This window comes from Agelaius tricolor, unplaced genomic scaffold, assembly GCF_023055355.1.
Source record: "Agelaius tricolor isolate 1412-34295 unplaced genomic scaffold, bAgeTri1.0.p SCAF_5, whole genome shotgun sequence".
In the NCBI taxonomy this organism is placed as follows: domain Eukaryota; kingdom Metazoa; phylum Chordata; class Aves; order Passeriformes; family Icteridae; genus Agelaius; species Agelaius tricolor.
This window is the reverse complement of record NW_027269265.1, coordinates 7,526,144-7,547,894: the sequence shown is the minus strand read 5'-3', so window position 1 is coordinate 7,547,894 and position 21,751 is coordinate 7,526,144. Positions and strand designations below refer to the sequence as shown.

General features: G+C 48.0%; 2 protein-coding genes across 9 annotated transcripts in view; both read right to left on the bottom strand.

Annotated features, from left to right (window-relative positions):
- Positions 1-7,731: 7,731 nt before the first annotated feature.
- AKAP5 (A-kinase anchoring protein 5) lies at positions 7,732-15,003 on the bottom strand. Of its 7 annotated transcripts, none has more exons than XM_071426265.1 (3): positions 14,458-15,003; positions 13,804-13,935; positions 7,732-13,126 (listed from the first exon to the last, which is right to left on the bottom strand). In XM_071426265.1, exon 3 carries the CDS (start codon positions 12,490-12,492, stop codon positions 10,024-10,026), a length of 2,469 nt encoding a protein of 822 aa, XP_071282366.1. In that variant the 5' UTR covers positions 12,493-13,126; positions 13,804-13,935; positions 14,458-15,003; the 3' UTR covers positions 7,732-10,023. The 7 variants fall into 7 exon arrangements, with proteins under 7 accessions (XP_071282366.1, XP_071282369.1, XP_071282365.1 ...); XM_071426268.1 differs by having other exon boundaries at positions 13,815-13,935; XM_071426264.1 differs by lacking the exon at positions 14,458-15,003 and adding an exon at positions 14,301-14,437 and having other exon boundaries at positions 13,772-13,935.
- Positions 15,004-17,024: 2,021 nt separating this feature from the next.
- The window catches only part of MTHFD1 (methylenetetrahydrofolate dehydrogenase, cyclohydrolase and formyltetrahydrofolate synthetase 1), a 40,411-nt gene continuing 35,684 nt past the window's right edge, over positions 17,025-21,751 (bottom strand). For both annotated transcript variants that reach the window (XM_071426261.1, XM_071426262.1), the window contains 2 exons: positions 18,337-18,440; positions 17,025-18,155 (listed from right to left, as the gene is read on the bottom strand). In XM_071426261.1, the coding sequence (XP_071282362.1) occupies positions 18,351-18,440 (90 nt within the window). In that variant the 3' untranslated portion in view covers positions 17,025-18,155; positions 18,337-18,350. The remainder of the gene's footprint in view (positions 18,156-18,336; positions 18,441-21,751) is intronic.

Sequence of the window (21,751 nt, the reverse complement as noted above, 5' to 3'; positions counted from 1 at the left end):
TCCTGAAGTTCATGTTGTTCATGTAACTGCAGTTAATAAATCTCTGCATAAATATTTGCAGGAGCCATAAGGCTGCTCTTTTCAAGGGAATTGGCAGTGTTGATGTAGGGGTGGCAACCTTCATTTTGACAAGCCCTGGAGTCCTCATCTGTCTTCTAAATTTACTTTTAAACTCTAGGGATTTGCATGTGTTTTTCCTCCTTCCTACTCCTCCCTCATTCACCACTACTGCATAAGCAAGGACAGATTTTGATGCTCCTCCAGGACCATGTTTCATTTTTGGACTGTCTTCTCTGCAGGGAGGAAGGAAAGCTGCAAAGGAGTGTTCTCTCTTCTTTGAGAGGAGACCTACCCTGGCTTAAGTCTTACAGTATTAAATGCCAGACACGTATTTTCTGAGTGAAAATGATTTCTGACTTTATAAACAGCTTGGAGTAAACACATTTTTAAATATTACAATCTGTATATTTGCTCAGAGCAAATACACAGTGTGTTATTTTTTTCTCTGTTTGCAGAGCCAGTGTTAGATGATAACATGCAAGTTTTTTGCCTATCATATAATCATAGAATGGTTTGGTGTGGAAGGGACATTAAAGATGATCTAGTTGCAACCCCCCTACCATAGGCAGGGACACCTTCCACTAGATTGCTCAAAGCCCCATCCAGCTTTTCATTTATCATTACTTGTTATCTGAAGAGTAATATCCAAGAAGGGGTTAAAATTATACACATGCCTCTTGAATTCAGTTCGTCCCTCTCTAGTTCTCATCCCAGGCTGCAGCCCACCCCTCAGAGATGCTGTTACTCAGAAGGCCCCAGGGAGACTCACCGAGTTCTTAGAGAGCAGAGCTCTCTCCTGCAGCTCAGAGCAAAAGCCTCGTGAGCTGCTCCCATCATCTCTTTACCCAGATTTTGAGAAGCTGGAGGCTTCCTGCCAGTCCTGGTGGAGCCTTTGGGAAGGGGGAGCCTGAACAATGGTGTGAGAGCAGTTTGCTGTCAGAACGGCTGCTCCAAAGCTCTTTGCAGTCGGGGCTCTTGGGCTGTCTTTGGTATTGTCCTGGAGCAAGAGCTGCAATTAAATCACTGCCGAATTAAAAGAACATCTGAGGTCTTTGTAAGGGCGATCGCCGCTTCTCCTGGGCAGGGAGCTGCTCGCTCCAGGGGCAGGATTGGCCACTGAGAGCTGCCAAATTGTGTTTAAAGACAAAGGGGCAAAACAACCAGTCCCTGAGCCTGCCGAGAAGATATTGCAAAACGCAGGCTGTGGTTTGGAGTGTGCTTCCCTGCAAGCCCCAGTGCTCCTTTTGCTGCTTGTCCCCATTAAAGCTGCTCTGGTGTGAACACATTTGAGCCCTGTTTAAAAAGCCCTTCTTTAGAACAAGCAAACAAACAGAACCCAGCCGACACCCAGGCCTGTGAATGCTGCATCTGAGCACGGAGCCATTCACACAGAGCATTTCCTAGAAGAGAAATGCTTCTGCTTCTCTCCCAGCCTAAAAGCATCAGCTAAATCACATCCAGCACAGGCTGCTCATAACTGGGCAAATGCCTTCCGGCTTCCATTGACCTCTATTTCTACATGACGGGTAGAAAAAAAGAAAAAAAAATAGGTATTTTATGGTCATTCCTTATTTGTACGTGACACTTTACTGAGTGGGCTGGCTTCTCTGGGTGCTGCTTGCTTCCCTCGGCTTCCTGCATTTAATTTAAAAACAGAGAGAAGCGTTTGCTGGGGTGGCTAGAGCTGTAGAAATGAGCTGTAGAGGGACGGAATATCAGCTATTCAGCGAGTAGATGAGCACCTCGGATTGTCAAATAGGTGCCTAACTTGCCTGAAGTAATTGGTATTGAAAGTCAAAGGGCTCTTGATGTCTCTGCAGAGGTAACAGGGTAGTGGTAATAGAGGTCAGCAGCAGGGACAGCAAGCAGCACTGCCCAAGGCATCTCTGGGACACGCTGCTCATCCTCAGGTGCGTGGGCTGGACTGTTTTGTTCTGTTCTTGCCCATTAGAAAGGGAGCTTTTATAAAAGCTGTGATCTCGGGTGAAAGAGCCAAATGTCACTCAGCTGTGTGTGCTGTAGGAGTGACTCCATGGCACTGACTGCAAAGATACCAGCAAAGCTGAAATGAGACATAAACCAGGGCTGTGTTCCCGTGTATCCTTGATGATACAACTGCAGAGGATTGTTTCTGTTATCCTCACACCCCCTTTTAAAGGTGTACTTTGGTTAACCTTTGTGGGACTGAACATCTGTGACATCAAACGTCTGCCAAAGGCTTTTTTTTTTTTCATCATTTGCAATACAAGAAATGCATTTTCAGCAGTTTTCTACTGCAAGTGTTAAAGCACTGTTATAATTAAAGCAGCAGGAAAAGCTGGAGACAGAAGTCATCAGCTCCGAGTTATGTTAACATAAAAACATAATTCTCTCCAACTCTTATGAATAGAAAATAATTTTACAGGGCAGTTACATTTGCTAAGCACGGGCAGCAGCTGCTCCTGGATAAATCATGAGAAGTTTTATTACTGTATGTGGAAGACACTTGAATTACTGAGTGCTTAACCTTTATGCCGGTGCATGCTTGGAAATCTGCCTGACTTGCACAGCTGGGTTTGACAAATACTCATTTCTTGTTGTGGTTTGATTTTTTTTTAATAAAAACATTAAAAAAAATTGTCACAGTCTGCAGAATAATTATACTAGAGATTCCTTCCAGATATCTGTGATTGGTTAATAGATGCACATGGGCTTGGGCAAAGAAAGCCCTGGGGTGGGAATACTTGAAGGCTGAAAGTCCCAAAACTCCAGGGGATCCTTGGAGATTTGCCATGTGCTCTGGAGAGGTCCCATCATTAGGGGTACTGAGCTGATGAACCACAGTCATTGAAGTGCCTTCTCTTTGGGCTCTGCAGCTCATATTTTATGTAAAGATGGGAAGATTGGGGCTCAGATCCCCCCTGCCAAAGCCCCTGAGCATGAGCAGAGTTTTCAGCCTGCTCAAGTGAACCTCTGCAATGCCACGAAGTGCAGCAGTGGCTGTCATCATGTATCTGGGTGCTGGCCCCAAAATATTGACTGTACATTGGCTGGCTCAACCACCAGAGCATGAGAAACAATTTCAAGATAGGTAATTTGAAATATTTTGAGTGCTCTGATGCTGCTGGATCCAGCAGGGTCTGTGATTCTCAGGCTTCTTAAGATGCATTAAAATGTGTGGCCAAAAGTGTATTTATCTCCCCTTGCAGTGTGGGGTCTGGAGAATGTTGCTTTTTTGCCCACTAAGAAGGTTGAACAGGGAAATGAAATTTCCTGCTGGGATGTAAACCTGAAGCAGTGAGCATTACAGTTAAAAATAAGGCCATGAAATACTGCTATCATGAGATTTCATTTCTTCAGTGTAATGCTGATACTGAATAGTTTTCTGGTATTTTGGAGGCAGAAAATATTTATCCTGTGTAAGTGAAGCCTTCAGAACTGCAGTGAAAAGTGACCTCAGCATATGCAATTCAGCATCAGTGAAGGAGACCATGGGCTATCAGTGGCCAAACTTCATGGCTTAGGGAAGGCCTCCCACAGCAATCAGCCAACAGGTCATGCCATACCTCTGCCATGATCCTCAGATTCCCTGTTTAATAAAACTCAGTCTCTTCCCTTCTTGTCCAGGATTGCCAAAACAGCTGCAACAGAGTGGGTTTCCCAGCAGTCCAGCACTAAGAAAATATATTCTGAGCAATAAGAAATCATGAGGGAAAAGCTAATGAGGATGGATGTGCCCTAAATTACATGCTGTTTAAATATTTGCAACCAGAGCTGTGTCAAGACTGAGCTCCCTGAGATGCAATCGCGGCATCTACGGGATTTGCATGTTTCATTAAGAAAAAGTAATGACACAACTTCAAAAGCAGCCTAGGAGAGGAAATGTTCTCCACCAACTATTCTAAACCAGAGGCTGCACCCTCAGAACAAAGGCAGGACAAAGCTCTCAGCCTTCTCTGGGTTTCACCTGGGTGGAGGTGGCCCTGGGAAGCTTCGGGGGGTTCCAGCAGCCCCTGCCTCGGGGGTACCTCCCGGGATGCCCAGGGCAGTGCAGCAATGTTAAGTCCGTGTGAATCCTCCTGTCACTGGCACAAACGCTGTAGGAAAACACCGTCTAAAGCCCTGTGTCCCTCCTGGCAATCACTGGGATTTGCAGCCCATTGGTTTTAGGACCTATAGGCACCAGGGCAGGGAGACCAGGGCGGCGAGCCATGGAGGGGTGATGGATGCTGGAGAAGCACCTCGTGGCAGGCAGACAGCGGTGTCAGCCACCCAGACAGGATCCAGCGGTGGGCGTGAGCCTCGCCGAGCTCCGGCCCAAGCGGCGGCAGCGGCGGCCGATGCTCCGCGTCACTTCTGCCCGCAGCCATCCCTCCGGGAGGGACCCGCTCCCGCAGCGCTCGCCTCCGCCACCCGCAGCACCGCCGGAGCCAGCAGGGCGGGCGGCCCAGCCTGTCATTAGGGCCGAGCATCCCCCACCAGGCTGTTTTCCCCATTCGCTTACTCATCGCGCTAATGGCCGGGGTGCGGGCGCGCCTTCCTGTCGTGCCTGTTGCTCTGGCCCCAGCCGCCCGCTCCTTGCCCCACGCACGGCTGGGAGCTTCGGGCCTCCCAGTGCCTCGGCCTCCCGTGCCCTGCTCCAGCTGGGAAATGGAATGCAAATTGGGTTTCAGGCTGTCTGGGCTGCGCCTTGGTGCGGCGCAGTCTGGGAGCTTTGGCAGGCGGGGAGCGGCGGGGGCCGCCGGCGGCAGCGGGACCGGAGCCGCTCCCGCTTCCCGGGGATGCTCCGCAGGAGCCGCGGTCCCTGCCCTTCCCGCCCGGCTGCCATCTCAGCAGGCTCCCGTCACGCCGAGCTGTCACCCTGACACACCGCGGCCTCGAGTCTTCATTAACACGACAAATGGTGAGAGCAAATGTGACACGAGTGACGGGCGCTGGGGCGCAGAGATGACATCCATCCCTCTCCAGATGGAAATCTTCTCTCAGGGACAGGGACAAAGCGGTGCTTGGTGTGTCCGTGCACCGATAAGGACCTGGCATTGGAAAGGCACCTCCCGAAAGGACAGCGGTGCCTGCGGAAGGGACCCTGCTGGAGCATCTTGATGGGGGGGATGTCACCTCTTCCAGATTAAAGAGGTTTGGAAGGCAGATCTCTGCGAGGTCTAACTTGAGGACTGACAGGGTGACTGCCAGCTCAAGATGCAGATGATACTTTCATCTGAACAATCTGAATTGCAAAACATGTTTTCTTACCGTCTCCCTCCCTTTTGTATCCAGCCTGTTTGTCAGTTTTTATATAACGAAACCTACTTTAAAATGCTGGGGTTGGGTATTTTTTGCTGAAATCCACTTTTTGGCTAAGTGGACTTTAACCCCACAGCAGAAAAATCCCATCATTTGGCACAGAACTGCACTCTTCACAATTCTCTGCAAAAAGAAAGACGTGAAAGCTGTGCCTCCTAAAAAACATTAACCTATATTGTATAAGAAATAACATCCTCTGATTAGGTTTTTTTAAAGTCACATTTAATGTTAAGATTTTGTCCGTTTGCAAATGAAAAGTATTTCATTATTTTAGTACTACCCAACAAGAGCTGACAAGAACCATTTCTCTGGGAAATAAAACTGCAGAGGTAAAATCATATTAAAGCAATTATTTAAATCAATCTGTTTCCTTGGAGCAGTTCATTTTGAGTTACTCATGTTGAAAGGTTCTATCTATAACACAGGAAACATTAGGGCTTCAGTGCCTGTACATGTGGGTCTGGCTTCCATCCATCCATCCATCCACCATCCATCCACCATCCATCCATCCATCCATCCATCCATCCATCCATCCATCCATCCATCCATCCATCTATCCCAAGTGCAAACCAGGATTCCTGTGTATTTTGTGAATTTACTCAATTTCTTACATACATTTGTGAAAAAAAAACAAAACCAAACAACCCAGACTCCACAAAAACAACAACAAAACCCCCCACAACTGCATCTTCACTTTTATACATGTTGCATATGAGAATATCCATGATTTGTGCAGGGATTTATGCAGGAATTGCACCTTGGATTCAATCACCAGACTCCTGGCTGCTGTAGAGTCAGTCCTTTGAAGCCTATGGAGCTGCCATGACCTTCAGCAGCTGGAGATCTGCCCCTCTGCATTTCTAATCCATTTCTGGTGTCCCAGGGCAGGAAAGAAAATGCAGTATTTGTTTGTGCCATCATTGTCTACTGGCAGTTTCCACAAGGAACTTTTCAATGGATACACTTGTTTTCTGCCGGGCTCAGTGTTGACTTAACAGAAAAGCTTTCTATCCCCCTGGAAGCCTTTCTGGGTATGAGTTATACTATTTAAACACCCTTTTCTTTGCTGCTAACATAAAAAAGCTGTGGGAGATGAAAATATTCAAAATGACACAGCAAAGCAGGGACAGGGAACCTGTTGGATATATAGCTGAATTGTCCCCACTGAGGAGAGCACAGGAAACATCTGGGACAAAAGCAGCAGCACAGGCTGTGGGGTGAGCAGAAGAACCACTTCCATAATTCAGAGGACAGCAAGCAATGAATTTCTGGGTAAGGAGCCAGACAGCTCAGAAGCAAGCTGAATAGGGCCATAAAAATGATTGGATATCAGGAAAAAATTCTTCCCTGAGAGGAGTGTCCAGCATTGGAACAGGCTGCCCTGGGCAGTGATGGAGTCACCATCCCTGGAGGGATTTAAAAAATATGTAGATGTGGCACCTGGGGACACAGTTTAGTGGTGGCCTTGGCAGTGCTTGGTGATCTTAGAGGTCTTTTCCAACCTGAATGATCCTGGGATTTGATGATAATTCCAGATTATTTTAGCTGTTGGTGAGGATGATGGTCCTGAAGTCGGGCCACCCTTTGGTGCTCTGGCACAGCCACGCAGCCACATCCTCACAGATTCCCTGGTTCCCTTTCACAATAGCAAATTTATCATTCCTTCTATGAAAGAATAAATGTTTTATTAATGTTCTACTCTCTAATCATAAGGAAGGAGTAGAGAGTCTTAATTAAGTCATTAGCAGTTGTTATGAGCCTATATTTTGTTCTGTAAACCTGAAAGGATAGTATTAATACTATTAAAAATTTATAACTCCTTTCCATAGTATTTTGTGTATGTTTTAAACTGTCTCAAGAAATTACATGAAGGACATTAAGCAAAAAAACCCAAAACAATTAGAGTGTGGGACTGATTTGATCTGCCCCAGAAAGTGCCAAAGCACCAAATGTGCTACTCCCCTTCCCAAAATTCCAGCCCCAACCTGAACACTGTCAGCACCACCCTTGTCAGTCTGCAGAGCCTCAAGCATTCTCCTCTGGTGCCACGGGGTATCTAACAGGGAATTTAACCATGGGGCAGCAGGATGGTTTTTCTTAGCTGCCAGAGATTTGTGATCCTTTATATAAATTTCTTATAGCAGTCCCTGGGCAGCCAGGACTCCATAGTAGAAATGATTGACCAGCAACCAAAAGGAAATGTCATAGAAAGGGCAGAGGAGGAGCAAACCTCCAAAGAATTCGGATCTGCCACCAATATTAAGATTTCTCTCTGCTCAATGTATGACTGCCTGAAAAAGCTGGACACAATGGAGCACCCCTGTGAGTTAATCCTTTCACATCTAAAATCTTTCCATAGCTGCCCACTCAATCACAAGGCAAGAAAACAACAGGTACATTCAGCTTTAATGAAATAATCATCAGTTCTATGTACAGCTATAACAGAGGGAAAACCAGATACAAGAGAGGATGCAAACCCAACCCCTGATAAGGAGCAAGTCACAGGGCAAGGGCTGGACTAGGTATTTTTGCCATTCTCCTCCTTTTTTGAAGACGTGTTTCACCTAAAAGGCAGTACTGAAATAACACCAAATCCTCCCAAAACAGCTTAGCAGGCTGACAGCCTGGCCCTGGGGGGTAGTTTTGTGTTTATTTACTAAAGCTTGGACATCCTCCTCTGCAGCTGACTCCAGTGGGACCCCACAGCAGTGCTGCAGTCCTTTGCTCAGCACCAGCCTGCCACAGTGCCCTGTGTAATCCCGTAGGCCCCTCCCTGCATCGGGATGGCTTTTCCTGGGGTGAGCTGTGGCAGCTCCAAAGGTATGTCTAAAAGTCCTTTAAAAGTCCCTTTTTCAAAACTATGGCAAAATACCTGGAAGGACCAGTATGAAGTACAAAGCCATTAAAATTGTACACACTGAATTATCAATAGCTGATAACTTAATAAACAAATTCACAGGAAGAAAAAGACACTTTTTTCTTTACCACCCTCTGGGTTTTTTTAAGTTTTACTCGCACAGAGATGAGCTGTGGCTCTTGCTGCTCGCAGTCCTCTTGTGACATCAGGGAGATGTTTTATCAAGGTTTAAAACATGTTTGTGCACCAGATAGGAGGGACAGGTACAGCCCTTGTATTTTAGCAGGAATCCAAAGCCTGTGCTGGGCAGGGAAATCTCAGTGCACGGTCAGTGAGCAATCACCAAGCACGGCTGCTATTTCTGCGCCAGCTGAGGAACACGCAGGAGAATTTTCTCAGAGGAACACACTGCCTTGCCCACAGCTGGACACAAATCCCAGCCACGCAGATGCAATCCCATATTATTAAAAAGCCCCTTTCTCCTGGGGTGCTGGTAGCTGGAGGTGATGCTCACACACACACACGGTGCAAACCCCTCGGACAGGGCAGTTCTGGGGTTTGACAGCAGTAGGCTTGTCCAGGCATTTTCCAGCCATGTCCTCATGTCAGGATTTTTTTTTCCCTGAGGACTTGGGTAAGATTGCTCCAGCATTTCCCTGCATGTTTCAGAGCGAGCTCCATGGCGTGCCAGAGCCTGGTGGCAGCGAGCCGGGCACAACGCACGATTCCCAAGGGATGCCTGGGCTGGATGAAGGCGGGAGGGCTTTGAGGGGGGAGCGGTGCGGGACAGGCTCCGCCAGCAGCCGGGGATGCCAGCGGCACTCAGACCAAATCAAAGCAATCCCAGCGCCGGCAGCACAAAATTGCAGCTTCCCAAACTCTGCTGACTGCTAACACGCATGCAGCTCACTGCTATTTATATCGCATGCCATGGATAAAAAAATATGCTACATCCGAGGAGAGCTTCAGCACGACACCGGGATGGGGACGGAGGAAGGCGAGGGAGGAGAGGGGCTGCCGGCGGCAGGGCTGCTCCTGCCCAGCCAAGCCCGTGATCCCGCAGGGAATTTTGCCCGTCGAGTTCAATGGTGCGAGAAAGGCTCCCCCGGCAGATGAGGCGCTGTCGCTTTCAGCCCGGGGTCAGCAAGGCGAGGCTGATGCTGAGCTTTAGCGTGTCTGGAGATGCACAGGCTGCTCCTGACAGCGGGAGAGGCCGAGGCAAGGAAGGAGAGAGCTCGCTGCTGCAACCCGCCGGCTTCGTGCCACAGCACTGACCGCGGCTCCTGGCGCCTGGGGCCGGTTCACAGCACAAAGCACAGCCTGGCATTGATGTTTTCTTGTTAATATTGCAGACACTTTGCTCTTCCTCGTCTGCAATAAAGGCCCAGCAAGGCTCCAGCTGTTTCAGCATGCCCCGAATCCAGCCCAGCAGCAGGTTGGGCACTCGCTGCCTCTCAGGGCCTTTCTTCCAACACATGGTATGTACAGATCTACAGCGTGGACAGCGGGGAAACAGGGCATGGGGGACAGCAGAAATGTGGCCATGACAGAAATGTGCCAATAAGTGAAAATACAGTCACTGTAACACCTTAATTTTTCCGCAGCTGGGGTCAGTGGTGCTGTCTGAAGGCCCAGGGGACACGCTGCCCTCAGCAGGGCCTGCCCGCGTCCCGGGATCCGTTTCACATGGACACAACTGAACGGGCATGCAGAATTAACCACACCACGGCCCCGGGAGCTCTCCCAGTTCTCCACACACCCTGCAGGCCAAATGGAGCTTGAAATCACTCCCTCTGCCCTTTCTCTCTGGGGCAAGGCTGCCATCACAGAAAGCTGTTGTGCTTATTCTGTTCCAGAGCCATTTCGTTGACCAGCTGCTCTATGGATGACTGAATGGCCGCCTTCACGAGGGAGGAGGCGGTTTCTATGAGGAGCAGCTCGTACTGCTCTCCAGTTCTGTGCCCCTGGTCACCCAGACCTTTCTCCTCTGCCTGGGGACCACCACCAGCCTCAGGGCCCTCTTTTTGACCAACATCAGTGCTCCTGTTAGACTTTTTATTCCCTTTTTGCTTTTTTTGGTGCAAAACTGGGGACGGCTCATAGGCCTGGTCAGAGTCGGTGTTGTCAGAGTCCTCAGCTTCGGTGATGGTGATGACGATGCTGACACCAGCGCCTGCATTTGCTTCTAGTATCTGACGGCTGGAGCATTCCTGCACACTCGCTGCCTCTTGCACACCTGCTGCATCCTCCTCACTCACTGCCTCCTGCACACCTGCTGCATCCTCCACACTTGCTGCCTCTTGCACACCTGCGGCATCCTTCACGCTTTCTGCATCCTGGGCACTCGCTGTCTCCTGCACACTTGCTGCATCCTGCAGGCTTGCTGTATCTTGCACACTCTCTGCATCCTTCACACTCTCTGCCTCCTGCACACTCACTGCTTCCTGCACACTTGCTGCCTCCTGTGCACTCTCTGCATCCTGCACACTTGTGGCATCCTGCATGCTTGCTGCTTCCTGCACACTTGCTGCATCCTTCATGCTTGCTGCATCCTGCACGTTTGCTGTGTCCTTCACCCTCTCTGCATCCTGCACACTTGCTGCATCCTGTACACTTGCTGCATCCTGTACACTTGCTGCCTCCTGCACACTCACTGCATCCTTCACACTTACTGCCTCCTGTACACTTGCTGCCTCCTGCACATTTGCTGCCTCCTGCACACTCACTGCATCCTTCACACTTACTGCCTCCTGCACACTTGCTGCCTCCTGCACATTTGCTGCCTCCTGCATATTTGCTGCCTCCTGCACACTCACTGCATCCTTCACACTTGCTGCCTCTTGCACACTCACTGCATCCTTCACACTTGTGGCATCCTGCACATTTGCTGCCTCTTGCACACTCACTGCATCCTTCACACTTACTGCATCCTGCACATTTGCTGCCTCTTGCACACTCACTGCATCCTTCACACTTGAGGCATCCTGCACATTTGCTGCCTCTTGCACACTCGCTGCATCCTTCACACTTACTGCATCCTGCACACTCACTGCTTCCTGTGTACTCACTGCATCCTTCACATTCACTGCATCCTTCACACTCACTGCCTCCTGCACACTTGTGGCATCCTTCACACTCACTGCATCCTTCTCATTTGCTGCCTCCTGCACACCTGCTGCCTCCTGCACACTCGCTGCATCACCTCTGGATGCCAACTCACTGAAATCAGTTACAGTCTCCTCAGCTTTGCACTCCTGAGAAAGATTTATGCTCTTTTCCAATTCATCCCTTTCAGGCATCTCTTTGCAGACCCTGGGGATTTCCTGGCACTCTGTGATTTCAGGGGCAGTGTCAGGTTGATCTTTAGAAGCAGGCGCTTCGGGAGCAACTTCCCTGCCCTCCACATTGTCAGTGGTTGGGGGCAGACTCCCTTCCTGCAGTTTGTCCTGGGCTGTTTCATCAAATGTCTCTGAACTGGTTATCTCCAGCTGAACAGTGCACTCTGAATGTTCTGCATCCCGTGTGGGCTCTGTCAAGGGCTCACTCTTCCCAACAGAGGTGTCACTTTCCTTTGCTGTATGGTTGTCCTCTTTCACTGAATCCTGGTCCTTTTTTATTGTATCCTGGTCCTTCTTCCTTGTACCCTGGTCCTCCTTTATTCTATGCTGCTCCTGCTTCACCGTATCCTGCTCCTCCTGTGCAGAGACTGGGCTGAGGGATTCAGATTTGTCTGTCGGGGCCAAATCCTCTGGCTCTTCAATAGCCTTATTCACAACACCCATCACTTCATTTGCTTGAACACTGCCCTCTGACTCCTCCACTGCTTCTGAGGGGCTGGGTTTTTTCTTACCTCTGGAGAACCTCACACAGGGCATCTTCACCCCAGAGCTCGCCCGTTTCTTTGGGAGGTCTTGTGCACAGCTCTCCTCAGCATCCACCTCCAGCTGCACTTGGGAATCAGAGGGCACCTTCTTCCGTGAGGAGGACTTCTGCCTTCTCTGAGGCCTGGCGAGGTTTTTGATGGCTGCCCAGGTTCCTTTGGAGGATCGTGATGGATTGGAAGCTTTGGCCTCCTCTTGCTCAGCGCTGACACATTGGCTTTTCTCCTCTGAGGCTCCTTCACATGCATCCTTCACAGTCAGCCCCTTCTTACAGGACTTCTTCCGCTTCTTAAAACAGAGCATGGAGGGTTTTTTTGCTTGTTCCTCTGGTGGGGAACATGTGGCCCCTGTGCTGGGAGTCTCTGCCTCTCTTGGGTTCTCCATTTCAATTTCCTTGGCTGCCTTCACCATATTCTCTTCTCCTTTGCTGGCGCTCTGCTGCCGATTTTCCTGATCAATGCTTCAGACACAAGAACTGCAGAGATGCTCAAAGTGCATTTTTTTCCCCAAACAGATTTCCAAATAACGTTTGCTGCTTTGTAACGAGCCTATGTGGCAGTGAGAAGAAGTTCTGCTGGAGCTGTCGCATCCACTTTGTAACTCCCACTTTGCCTTATTACTCACTTTATCACCTCTCCAAGGAATCCCGGGGAGATGTGCAGCTGAACAGGCTTCTCCTTGGCTTTGCTGGCCTCAGTCACTCTCATCTCTGGAGCAACCCACTTCCAGTTGTGCTTGGTCTAACTGTATAATGGCCAGTCTGACATACCTTTTTTTTTCCCCCAAAGGATGACAAATCAAGCCAAGAATTAACAATTTTTATTCACCCCACGGACCTGGAAGGAACTTGCACTTTGTGAGCTCTCTGCAATTCCACATTGCCCAGGGAGCTTGATGGAAGCACCAGTGGAAGCAGCGGCTGTTTTCTGCCCCCCAGTGACAAGGTCAGATGCTGCTTTGCCTTGGCTTTGGTTTCTGCTTCAGTTCCCCTTGCGTGTTACATGAAATTTGCTGCAAAGCACGACCAAGGCTTTCATCTTTTTATCTGGAACACAATAAATGAGTGATAAGACCCGTAGAGAAATTTTTAGAAAGTACTAAAAAGTTTTTCTCCCTAAACATTTCATTTTGGGAGGCAGAGCAGGGCTGGATGCACTATAGCACATTTTTTTCACTAATTAGCATGAATACCCAAAGGCAAAATAAGGCCATAAGATGTCAACACAGTGATGTTCCATCACAGAAAGTACTATTTTGCTATTTTATGTGGTAAAAAAGGACTTTTTTTATATAACTGCCCATATTATGGCGAATACTTATTACACAGGCATACACATATTTCCTTCTCCTACGGTTTGCTAAATCCTTTCCCCACTGCTCCATATGCACTTATAGTTCCAGCTAGGGAAATTACACCCTGAGACAGCAGATATTTTTATCTTTAATGCACCATATGACAATATGCAAAAACAGAGAATACAAAAAGGAGGCTTGAGGAATACAAAAGCGAAATCACATGGCAAGAAGGGAGCTTATTTATACTACGTGCATGCCTCCCATGGCAACCTCAATTAACACCGTGTGTGCTCATCAAAGACATGATGTTGTAAGATGTGTGTCAACCTTAGAAAAAAAAAAAAAAAAAGAAAAAAAAAAGGAAAAAAGCTCTGCCTCGAAATATCATCAGAACCTTTTGGATAGAACGATGCAAAAAGGCGTTACCACGAACAGACCAACTTCTGCAGGACGGGCTCGGGGGCTCCGGGCAGGGCTTTACGCGGCATTTCGTGCGCTGCTTTTCAGGAGTAGGGTGATTAAAAGGGGGTTCCGGGGCACGCTTCCCCCGCAGCACATCTGGGTTTTTAAAAAATTATTATGATTTTAATGAGGCTATTTTAAGGGGAACCGAGCGGAGCTGTCAGAGCCGTGCGAGCGCAGCAGCCGCTGCCCCGAGCGCATCCCGCATCCCGGCTCCGCCACCCCCGCGCCCGGGAAGTTTTGGGGGCGGTCGCGGGGGCGCAGCAGGACCCGCCCGGCAGCGCCGCTCCCCCGCCGGCCACGGGGAGCCCCCCACGGCCGGACCCCTCCGAGGCCACGCGGGGCTCCCAGGGCAGCGACCGCCGAGGAGGCCCCGGGACCCCGCTGCTGTCGCCGCCCCCGCGGGTCCCCCCGAGGCGGAGCCGCCCCCAGCCCCGGCCCCGCGCCCCCCGCGCCCTCACCTGCAGCACGGCCCGGCCCGGCCCCGCTCCGCTCCGCGCGGCTGCGCTGCCGCCGCCGCCTCCGCCGCAGCCGCGCCCCCCGGGCCGGCGGGGAGGGCGCTCCCGCAGCCCCCCGCCCCCCGCCAGCCCCCGGCCCGCCCCCCGCCCCGGCCGGCACCTGCTCGCCGCCTCCTGCCTCCGGGGGGAGCGTCGCTGCCTGCTCGCCGATCCGTGTCCCTTCCCCTGGCGGGGCAGCGCCGCTCTCCTGGCGGGGCAGGACCCCTCGCCCGCTGGCAGAGGAACCTTCCGTCCTCTCCCAGGCTGTGCACAGCAGCTGCAGACCCGAAAACCACCGGCTTCAGCTCGAGGGGAAGGTCCTCCCAGCAATCGGGCTGCGGTTTGTAGTTTGGATCCCAGCGGCAAGGGAGCCCGGAGCACACCCCGCGGGGAGGAGGGACCGCTGGGGGGTTCCTGGCTTGGTGGCAAGGGAGGGGATCCTGCTCTTGGCAGCTGCTTTTTGTGTCCCACCTAAAACCTTCACAGCTTTCAGCGCTCACTGTTGGAGGTGCTGCAAGAGCTACACCTTTGGAGGTGGAGATAAAGATAGCCAGCTCTTGGCTTCAAACTAATCCATGCCCAAAACACCAGAGAAAGTGCCTCTTTCATCGGAGCTTTTCTTCTCTCCAAAGCAGCTGAGATCTGACTTAAAAAAATCACGTCTCCAGCTGTGATGATTGATGGGCGAGCCTCTAGAAAAAGGACTTCCCAGTGCAGCTGATGAACTACAGGAAACTGCAGTTGAGATGCCCGAACGTCCCCATTCATCTCCACGGGGAGCTGACGCCCACAAAGGCTTTACAGACATTAACTGCTTCACAGCGTGTTTGCACACGAGAAACCGAGCAAAGCAGCACTCTGAACTTGCAAGTGGCTTCCAGTGTAGGCCAGGCTTAGAAAAACACACACGGCCACCCCCCTCCTCAGCTTCTTCATGGGAAAAAAGGTACAAAATGGATTAGTTGGGCTGAAACGCCAGCCAGGAGGGCTGAAAAAGTGCATTGAGCATCACAAGGCATTGCCTTTTTAAAAGCTCCCCTCTGAGATGTGTTTGCTCGCATTCACTCAGGATAATAAACTTCATTTGGAAACAGCTTCTCTCCTGAGGTGGGTGGTGGGTTCTAATTATGATCCACTGCTTTATTAAAGCCAAGTGAGGCCCTTCAATGCAAGGAGCTTTTCCCTCGTTGCAGTTGGAGGCAGGAGGGAGGGAAGCAGACAATGAGGATGGTAATGTGAGGCTGGGGAATGTGGTAGTGTGATGGAGGCAAGCTGCCACGAATCCCCTCGGGAGCACTTTGCATGGAATCCAATTATTGCTGACTCTCCAGGGGCAGATGGCAGCACCAATGGCTGTGGTGAAAGGGAAATAAAAGCCAAACAAAGCATCAGGTCAGAAGTTGGGTAAGCTGGACAGGAGATCCTGGCCCAGATGGATCCTGTTTTCCTTCTGTGATGCTGGTGACACACAACGAGCCAACCAAGCAACACCTTCTCCCCCTTCTTGTCCCCAGTACTACCTAAAACTATAAATCTGTGTTATTTCTTACAGGATGTGATGCAGTGCTCTCACAACAGCACAGCACGGGGATGGATGGCCATAACACCAGCTAAGGACCAGGCCCACAAATAGCCCACAGAGAAGAAATTTGTACATAATTAGTTTTTTCTCTAAGCAACAAGAGGAGAAGAGAACCACTGAGTACTTAGCTAGGAGAAATTAGGTGTCCCCTGTGTCCTATTTGATAGGACAAGACCTAGCTGGCACCCTTAGCTGCAAAGGAGAGTATTAAAAAAATAACCTATTTATGTATCCATCCTGCAAGAGAAAAGAGAGGTTGGAAGTGCAGGTTAGAAAACATTCCCCATTGATCTCTGGAGATGCTTGGGGCTGTTTTTTTGGTCCTTGTGCTTTGTTGTTGTGCAGCAAACCCTTCAAAAGGCTCGTGCCTGATCCGGCGCTGTGCCTCACTGCAGGAGGGGGACTAGCAACCTCTTGAACCATCTCTCTCAAGCACATGGCTATGATCTCATGCTAAACTAAAAGGAGGCTAATCTTAGCATAAATTTGCACTTATCCCATCTTTCATAAGCATAAAATGAAGGTGGAACACAGAGCACTTGCAGGAAAGCAGTGTAGCAGGGAAGATTAAATGTAGGAACTGACAGCAGACTTGGCAGCATCCGCTCTGGCACCCTGCTCCAGGGAAGGCTGGGCCCAGGAGCTGCAGGTACCCTCAGCCAGGCTGGGGGGCTGGGCTGCAGTGGGGGAGCCCCTCCTGACCCCCTGCAAGGGCACTGAGCCTGCTCTCCCGGCTGCCAGGAAATCCTTGGCTGGATAAACTCAAAAGGAACATTTTAGGAGGCTGTGAATGCATCTCAAATGCTCTCATAACCATTTTAAGTGTTCTGTCTGCTTGTGTCACATCCAGGTAACTTTTATGTAATTATTCTCCCCTCCTGAATAACTTAGGAGATAGGGATCTTTCTCTCCATATCCATATCCATATATATTCACACACAGGATCTGTGTACTACAAATGCTCTCCTACGTTGGTGCACACCTACATCCTGATCCTCCCAGTTCTCACCAAATTTGGAATGTTTTTAGATTCAGTTCTGATACAAGCAGATGGGCCTCATGACTGTTAATTCAGATATTCTGCAGTCAGATGCAAGTATCTCACATTCACAGAATAATTCAGGTAGTTTATTTCCTACAGACAACATACATCATCTAGGGAAGGAAACCAGATTAAAACACACACACCCTGGTGCATTGCAGGCTACTTATTACTGCAATAATCACTCCTACTTGTCAATACAATCATTGCTGTTGTGTGTAGTTAATCACAGAAATAAATCCTAATTCAGTAATCTCAGTGCATACATTAAAACCCAAAAAGCACTTGAAGTATTTGCCAGTTTATTTGTATTAGTTAAAAAATTGGCACCAATGCTATCTTCATGTTACAAAATGATTTTTGGCCTGCTGACAAAACCTACTACAAATCACTTGATCACTATTCACGTTGTCTCTATTGATCAATAAGGTACCAGGTGAAACAAGGCCTGTCAATGGTGTAACTGCACTTATGGTTGAGCAGGAAATGGTTCAAAGGACACATTTGGTAGAAGCCACAGATATGGGCCATTCCCTCCAGATCTGCTCTGCAGAGCTTTCATTCCATGGACAGAGGAACACAGCAGTCACAGCTGGGCTTGGGCCATCTGATGTGGTTCAGGTGCCTGCAGGAGAAACTCCCAGCAGAAGGCAGGGGAAGCACTTGTGGAGAGCTCTGGGAAGCAAAGGGGATCCTCCCTGCTCCTTTGAAATGACACTGGAGCAGTGCCAGGGCACAGCAGCTCTCCCGTGGTACGAGAAGGGGAACAGAGGATTCCACAAAGGGGAAACTGCAGCCAGCAAGACTTCTAAAGATAATACATGCTGCAAAACCCTGATGGTTAAGACAATTAAAGTCCCAAGATTGTTTCAAACAGCTCCAGCTTTAGGATTTTTAATTATTAAAATCATGTCTCTGAATCAAAAGAGGTCATTAAAGCCAAGCTTCTGTATTCTGCTTCAGCTACAATCATGAAGAGGGAGGTCTGCAGAGGAAGTTTGCTTTATGGTCAGTGTCAACTAGCTTGGAAGGCAGCAGTTTAAAAATTATTACAGATTAAAAGTTACTGGTTGATTCTTCAGTACTTCTTCCAGTCACTTCTTGCACTATATTCTCACTGATGTCTTATTCTGACTTTAAAAAAAGATCAGAGCACAGTTCCATTTACATGACTCATCAGGTGTTCTTCTGGGAGCTAAAAACAAAAATAAAATTTAATTACTATTATATAGTACTGCAGGCAACTTTCAGGCTGAATTATAATAAAATGTCATTTGGAAACATATGGCATAATATGGGATTGGCTTAACTCCATTATCTCAAGATCTTTGCAAAAATAAAGCCCAAATATTGAAGGCTTTCAAGAAGGCACTAACCTTAATCATTCCTTTCAGAAGAGCCCATTTACTTCTCCTGACACTGGGTCCAGGTCTATATCATAGAAGCAGGGTCTTGTAGGAAGTCCTGGCATAGTGCTCATCTGGACAACAAGAGATAGAATGTTAAAGTGGCAGTGGCAGCATTTTTGGGCACAAGATCCAACACTGAAGACTTGGATGGCAATAGCTCCCTGAACACCAACAGACCAGAGAATGATGGTCATGGACTGTTTTGAAGCACCCCATGAGAACCAGAAACTCCTGGCTCAGTAGACAGATATGAAGTTTTTGCTTTTTATGAAGATTAAATTTGGTTTCTGCAGCTGCAAGTAACTGAGCCCAAGATTTGGCAAAGTACTTGGCTATGCAGCTGACCAGTTCACTGTTGGAGGAGTGCTTATGGACTTTGCTGTGATGAGACAATTACTTCTGAAGTTTTCTGAGTACTAAAGTGAAGATACAAATTTTAATACAACTTTGCCAGCTGTAAAGTCTCAGTTGATTACAATTCCTTGAGAATCTAGAACTAGACATGTTAAATAATTAGGAATAATTACTGGAGCACACTCAGAAGGGCTGTTCAGAGGCAGAACTGAAGCTCACAAAGCAGCTGCCAGCACTTCTGCCTCAGGCCAGTCCTCTGCACTTGTCCCACAGCTGAGTACCCAGTTTCAGGGATGCACAACAAGGCTGGCAGGAACTACACCTGGCCTGATTTATCCTTGCAGCTGACAGCATTTCCCCTCCCCTAAGGCAGCATTTAGCCCAGCAGCACACACAGGCTGAACATGGACTCTACAAAGGTCTGTGACCATGTTTGGTAGCTGGTGCCAGTGGTCATTAAGTGCTTTTATAAAAAGGGAGAACTTGAAAGGTCTCATTTTCTATCTGCATCACCCTGCCTCAGCTCTCACAGTCAGTATTGTTATGCCTGTCTCCATTAGATTAAACATCTCTTTGGCAACCTGGTATTTTCTCCCTGAACAAGTATTTTGCACGCTAATCAAATTACCTCCCCATCTTCCTTTTGATAATAAGCTAAGCAGCAAGAAGGCAAAGCTCTGTTGGTGAGGTCTTTCCTGCAGCTCTCAAAACTGGTCAGGGAGCTTTTGGAGTCCCAGCCCATTTTCCTCAGCCATTTACAAGTGCTAAAACACCAGTCCCACATGTACTGTACCACTGCAAGTCTTTCATGGGTTATGCAAAGGTAAAAATCACTAAAGTCCCCTCTTTGTGATGAATTCTGGGGCTGCATTAGCTTTTTATGAGAGCCACTGCCTTCCCAGACAGAGAAGAGGAGGGTCACAGAGAGGACCCCCATTCCTAGTCTTTGTGCTCAGCTGTATAAATATTTTGCTCTCAAGAACATCTCACAGAAGTATTAAGAGGTTCAAAGTGCCCAGAGGGGTTTTCCTGTTCTCAGCTCCCAGTCTCTGGCCATGAAGAGCAAGAAACTTCCTATTTATTTATGTACCACTGGAGAATCATGGAGCTTTGCAGATCTCCACCTCCAGATTCAGAGGGCCACAGCAGGAGCTCAGAGGGTGCCATTCAATAGAGTAGGAGGTGCTGAAAATGTGCCTGACTTTGCCATTTCTTGCACTTTCTATTTTGAAATGAACAGTCAATTTTTCCTCCTTTCCTATCCAGAGGGCAGCCCACAGTGGCTACTCTGTTATCTATTACTTTAAGGCAGTCTGCTTAAACCCCAAATTTCCATGCAGTGCAGAATAATTTCCATCCAGGCTACTAATTTTCTGTACAAGTGTCTACAATGCTTCATGCAGTTATTTTCAGAGCTGAAGGAATGAACTTTTTCTCATTTATCCTCCTCCCCTTTAATACCACATGTGCTCAAAAAGAACACAGGGCAATTCACACTATTTACTTACAAGAAAAACTTAGACCACCTGGGTATAATCAAACCCCTTGCAAGATTTCAAATAAAACCAATACCACCAAACATATATTTGTTGCTCTTGTGGATCTTTCAAAATAAATGCCATTTAGGATCTAAAAAACCAGAGCTGAATAACAGAATTGTTTCCAATTCAGCAGCAGCACCAGAAAGGAAACCAAATCGATCTGAGTCCAATGATTTATTTCATTTAAATCTAGATAACCTTTGAAATTATATTTCCTTAAAAATTTCACAGAATTTCATGGAGGTACAACAGTTTCAACTTTAAGCCAGAAAGGAAAATTCCAAACCTCAGAAGCTGAGAAAAAAATAAAGCATGATGTGCCTTTGTGATTAACTTCAGATAAAAAGAATAGGCACACACCAGTGATTAATTTCACCTCACATTTATCCTAAAAGCTTCTGCATAGAGCTACATATTTGTTGCATTTTCAGCTCACAGTTCAATGGCTGCTGCTTAAAATTTATTCTGAGGCTAACCCATCCCCGGCTGAATGGGTTTAAAATAGTGATCTGATTCAAAATGCCCCAGATTGTTTCTCCAAAGGACATCCATTCCCTGGGCTTTAGACACCACAGAAGAGTGATCACGTCCCAGCCAGAAGACTTCTTGTTAACTCTGGCAGAATTAACACCATGGTTTGCTACATAGCCAAGAAAACATCAGGAAATGGGTACAGGAGCAGAAAGGAAAAAGTCCAACTCCATAGAAACTGAAGACATCAGAAAAAGAGCCAAAATGTTAGTTTTAATGTCTGAAAACATCTCCCTCTTGTTTACTCATTAATGCAGTGTACCCTTTCCTTCTCCAATGCTTATGGAATAAATAATAAAATAAATCATTGTTTGGACTAAATCTTGGCTTGCAAAAAATGCCATTTATAACAGGAACAGACATGCTATCTTTCATTCTATCCCAAAACTCACATTAGTCTTTAGAACATGAATGAGCCAGACTTTAATCAGGGATGTGATTACCTTATTTATGCTGGATAATCTGGAAACCTTAACTACCTTTTTTTTTTTTTAAGAATTAAAATAAAAAGGCAGCAAATATTTGGCTCTAGCTAGCATTTGAAGGAAGAGAGGATCCAACTCTTAAATCAGCAAACTTCATCAACTGAGTCATGCACCCCTAATGTTTCTGAAACTTTATGTATAACAAACATGTTGCCATGAAGACCTCAGAAAAAGGTTCAGGGCTAGTAAACATGAAGAAGAGCTGCTTGCTCCAACTGCCTCATGCCCTAAGGTAATCTAACTAGTTGCTCAACATTTGCCCAGAAGAGATTCCCCAGGTAAGATTTCCAGTGGATCCTTTCATCCTAGTGTTGCTTCTACAGATGCAAAGCTGAAGGTGGGTTCATTTTGCAGATAGCTTCTCTTTCTGCCAGGCAATCCACAACAAAGCTGCTCCAGGATCCTGTTTCCATTGTTGCTACTCTCTCCCCTCTCAGCTGACAATATGCCAATCATATCAAAGAACAGAAA

What these genes read in the sequence shown, in the direction of transcription:
- AKAP5 (XM_071426265.1), bottom strand. Translation starts at nt 12,492, where the DNA reads ATGGTGAAGGCAGCCAAGGAAATTGAAATGGAGAACCCAAGAGAGGCA.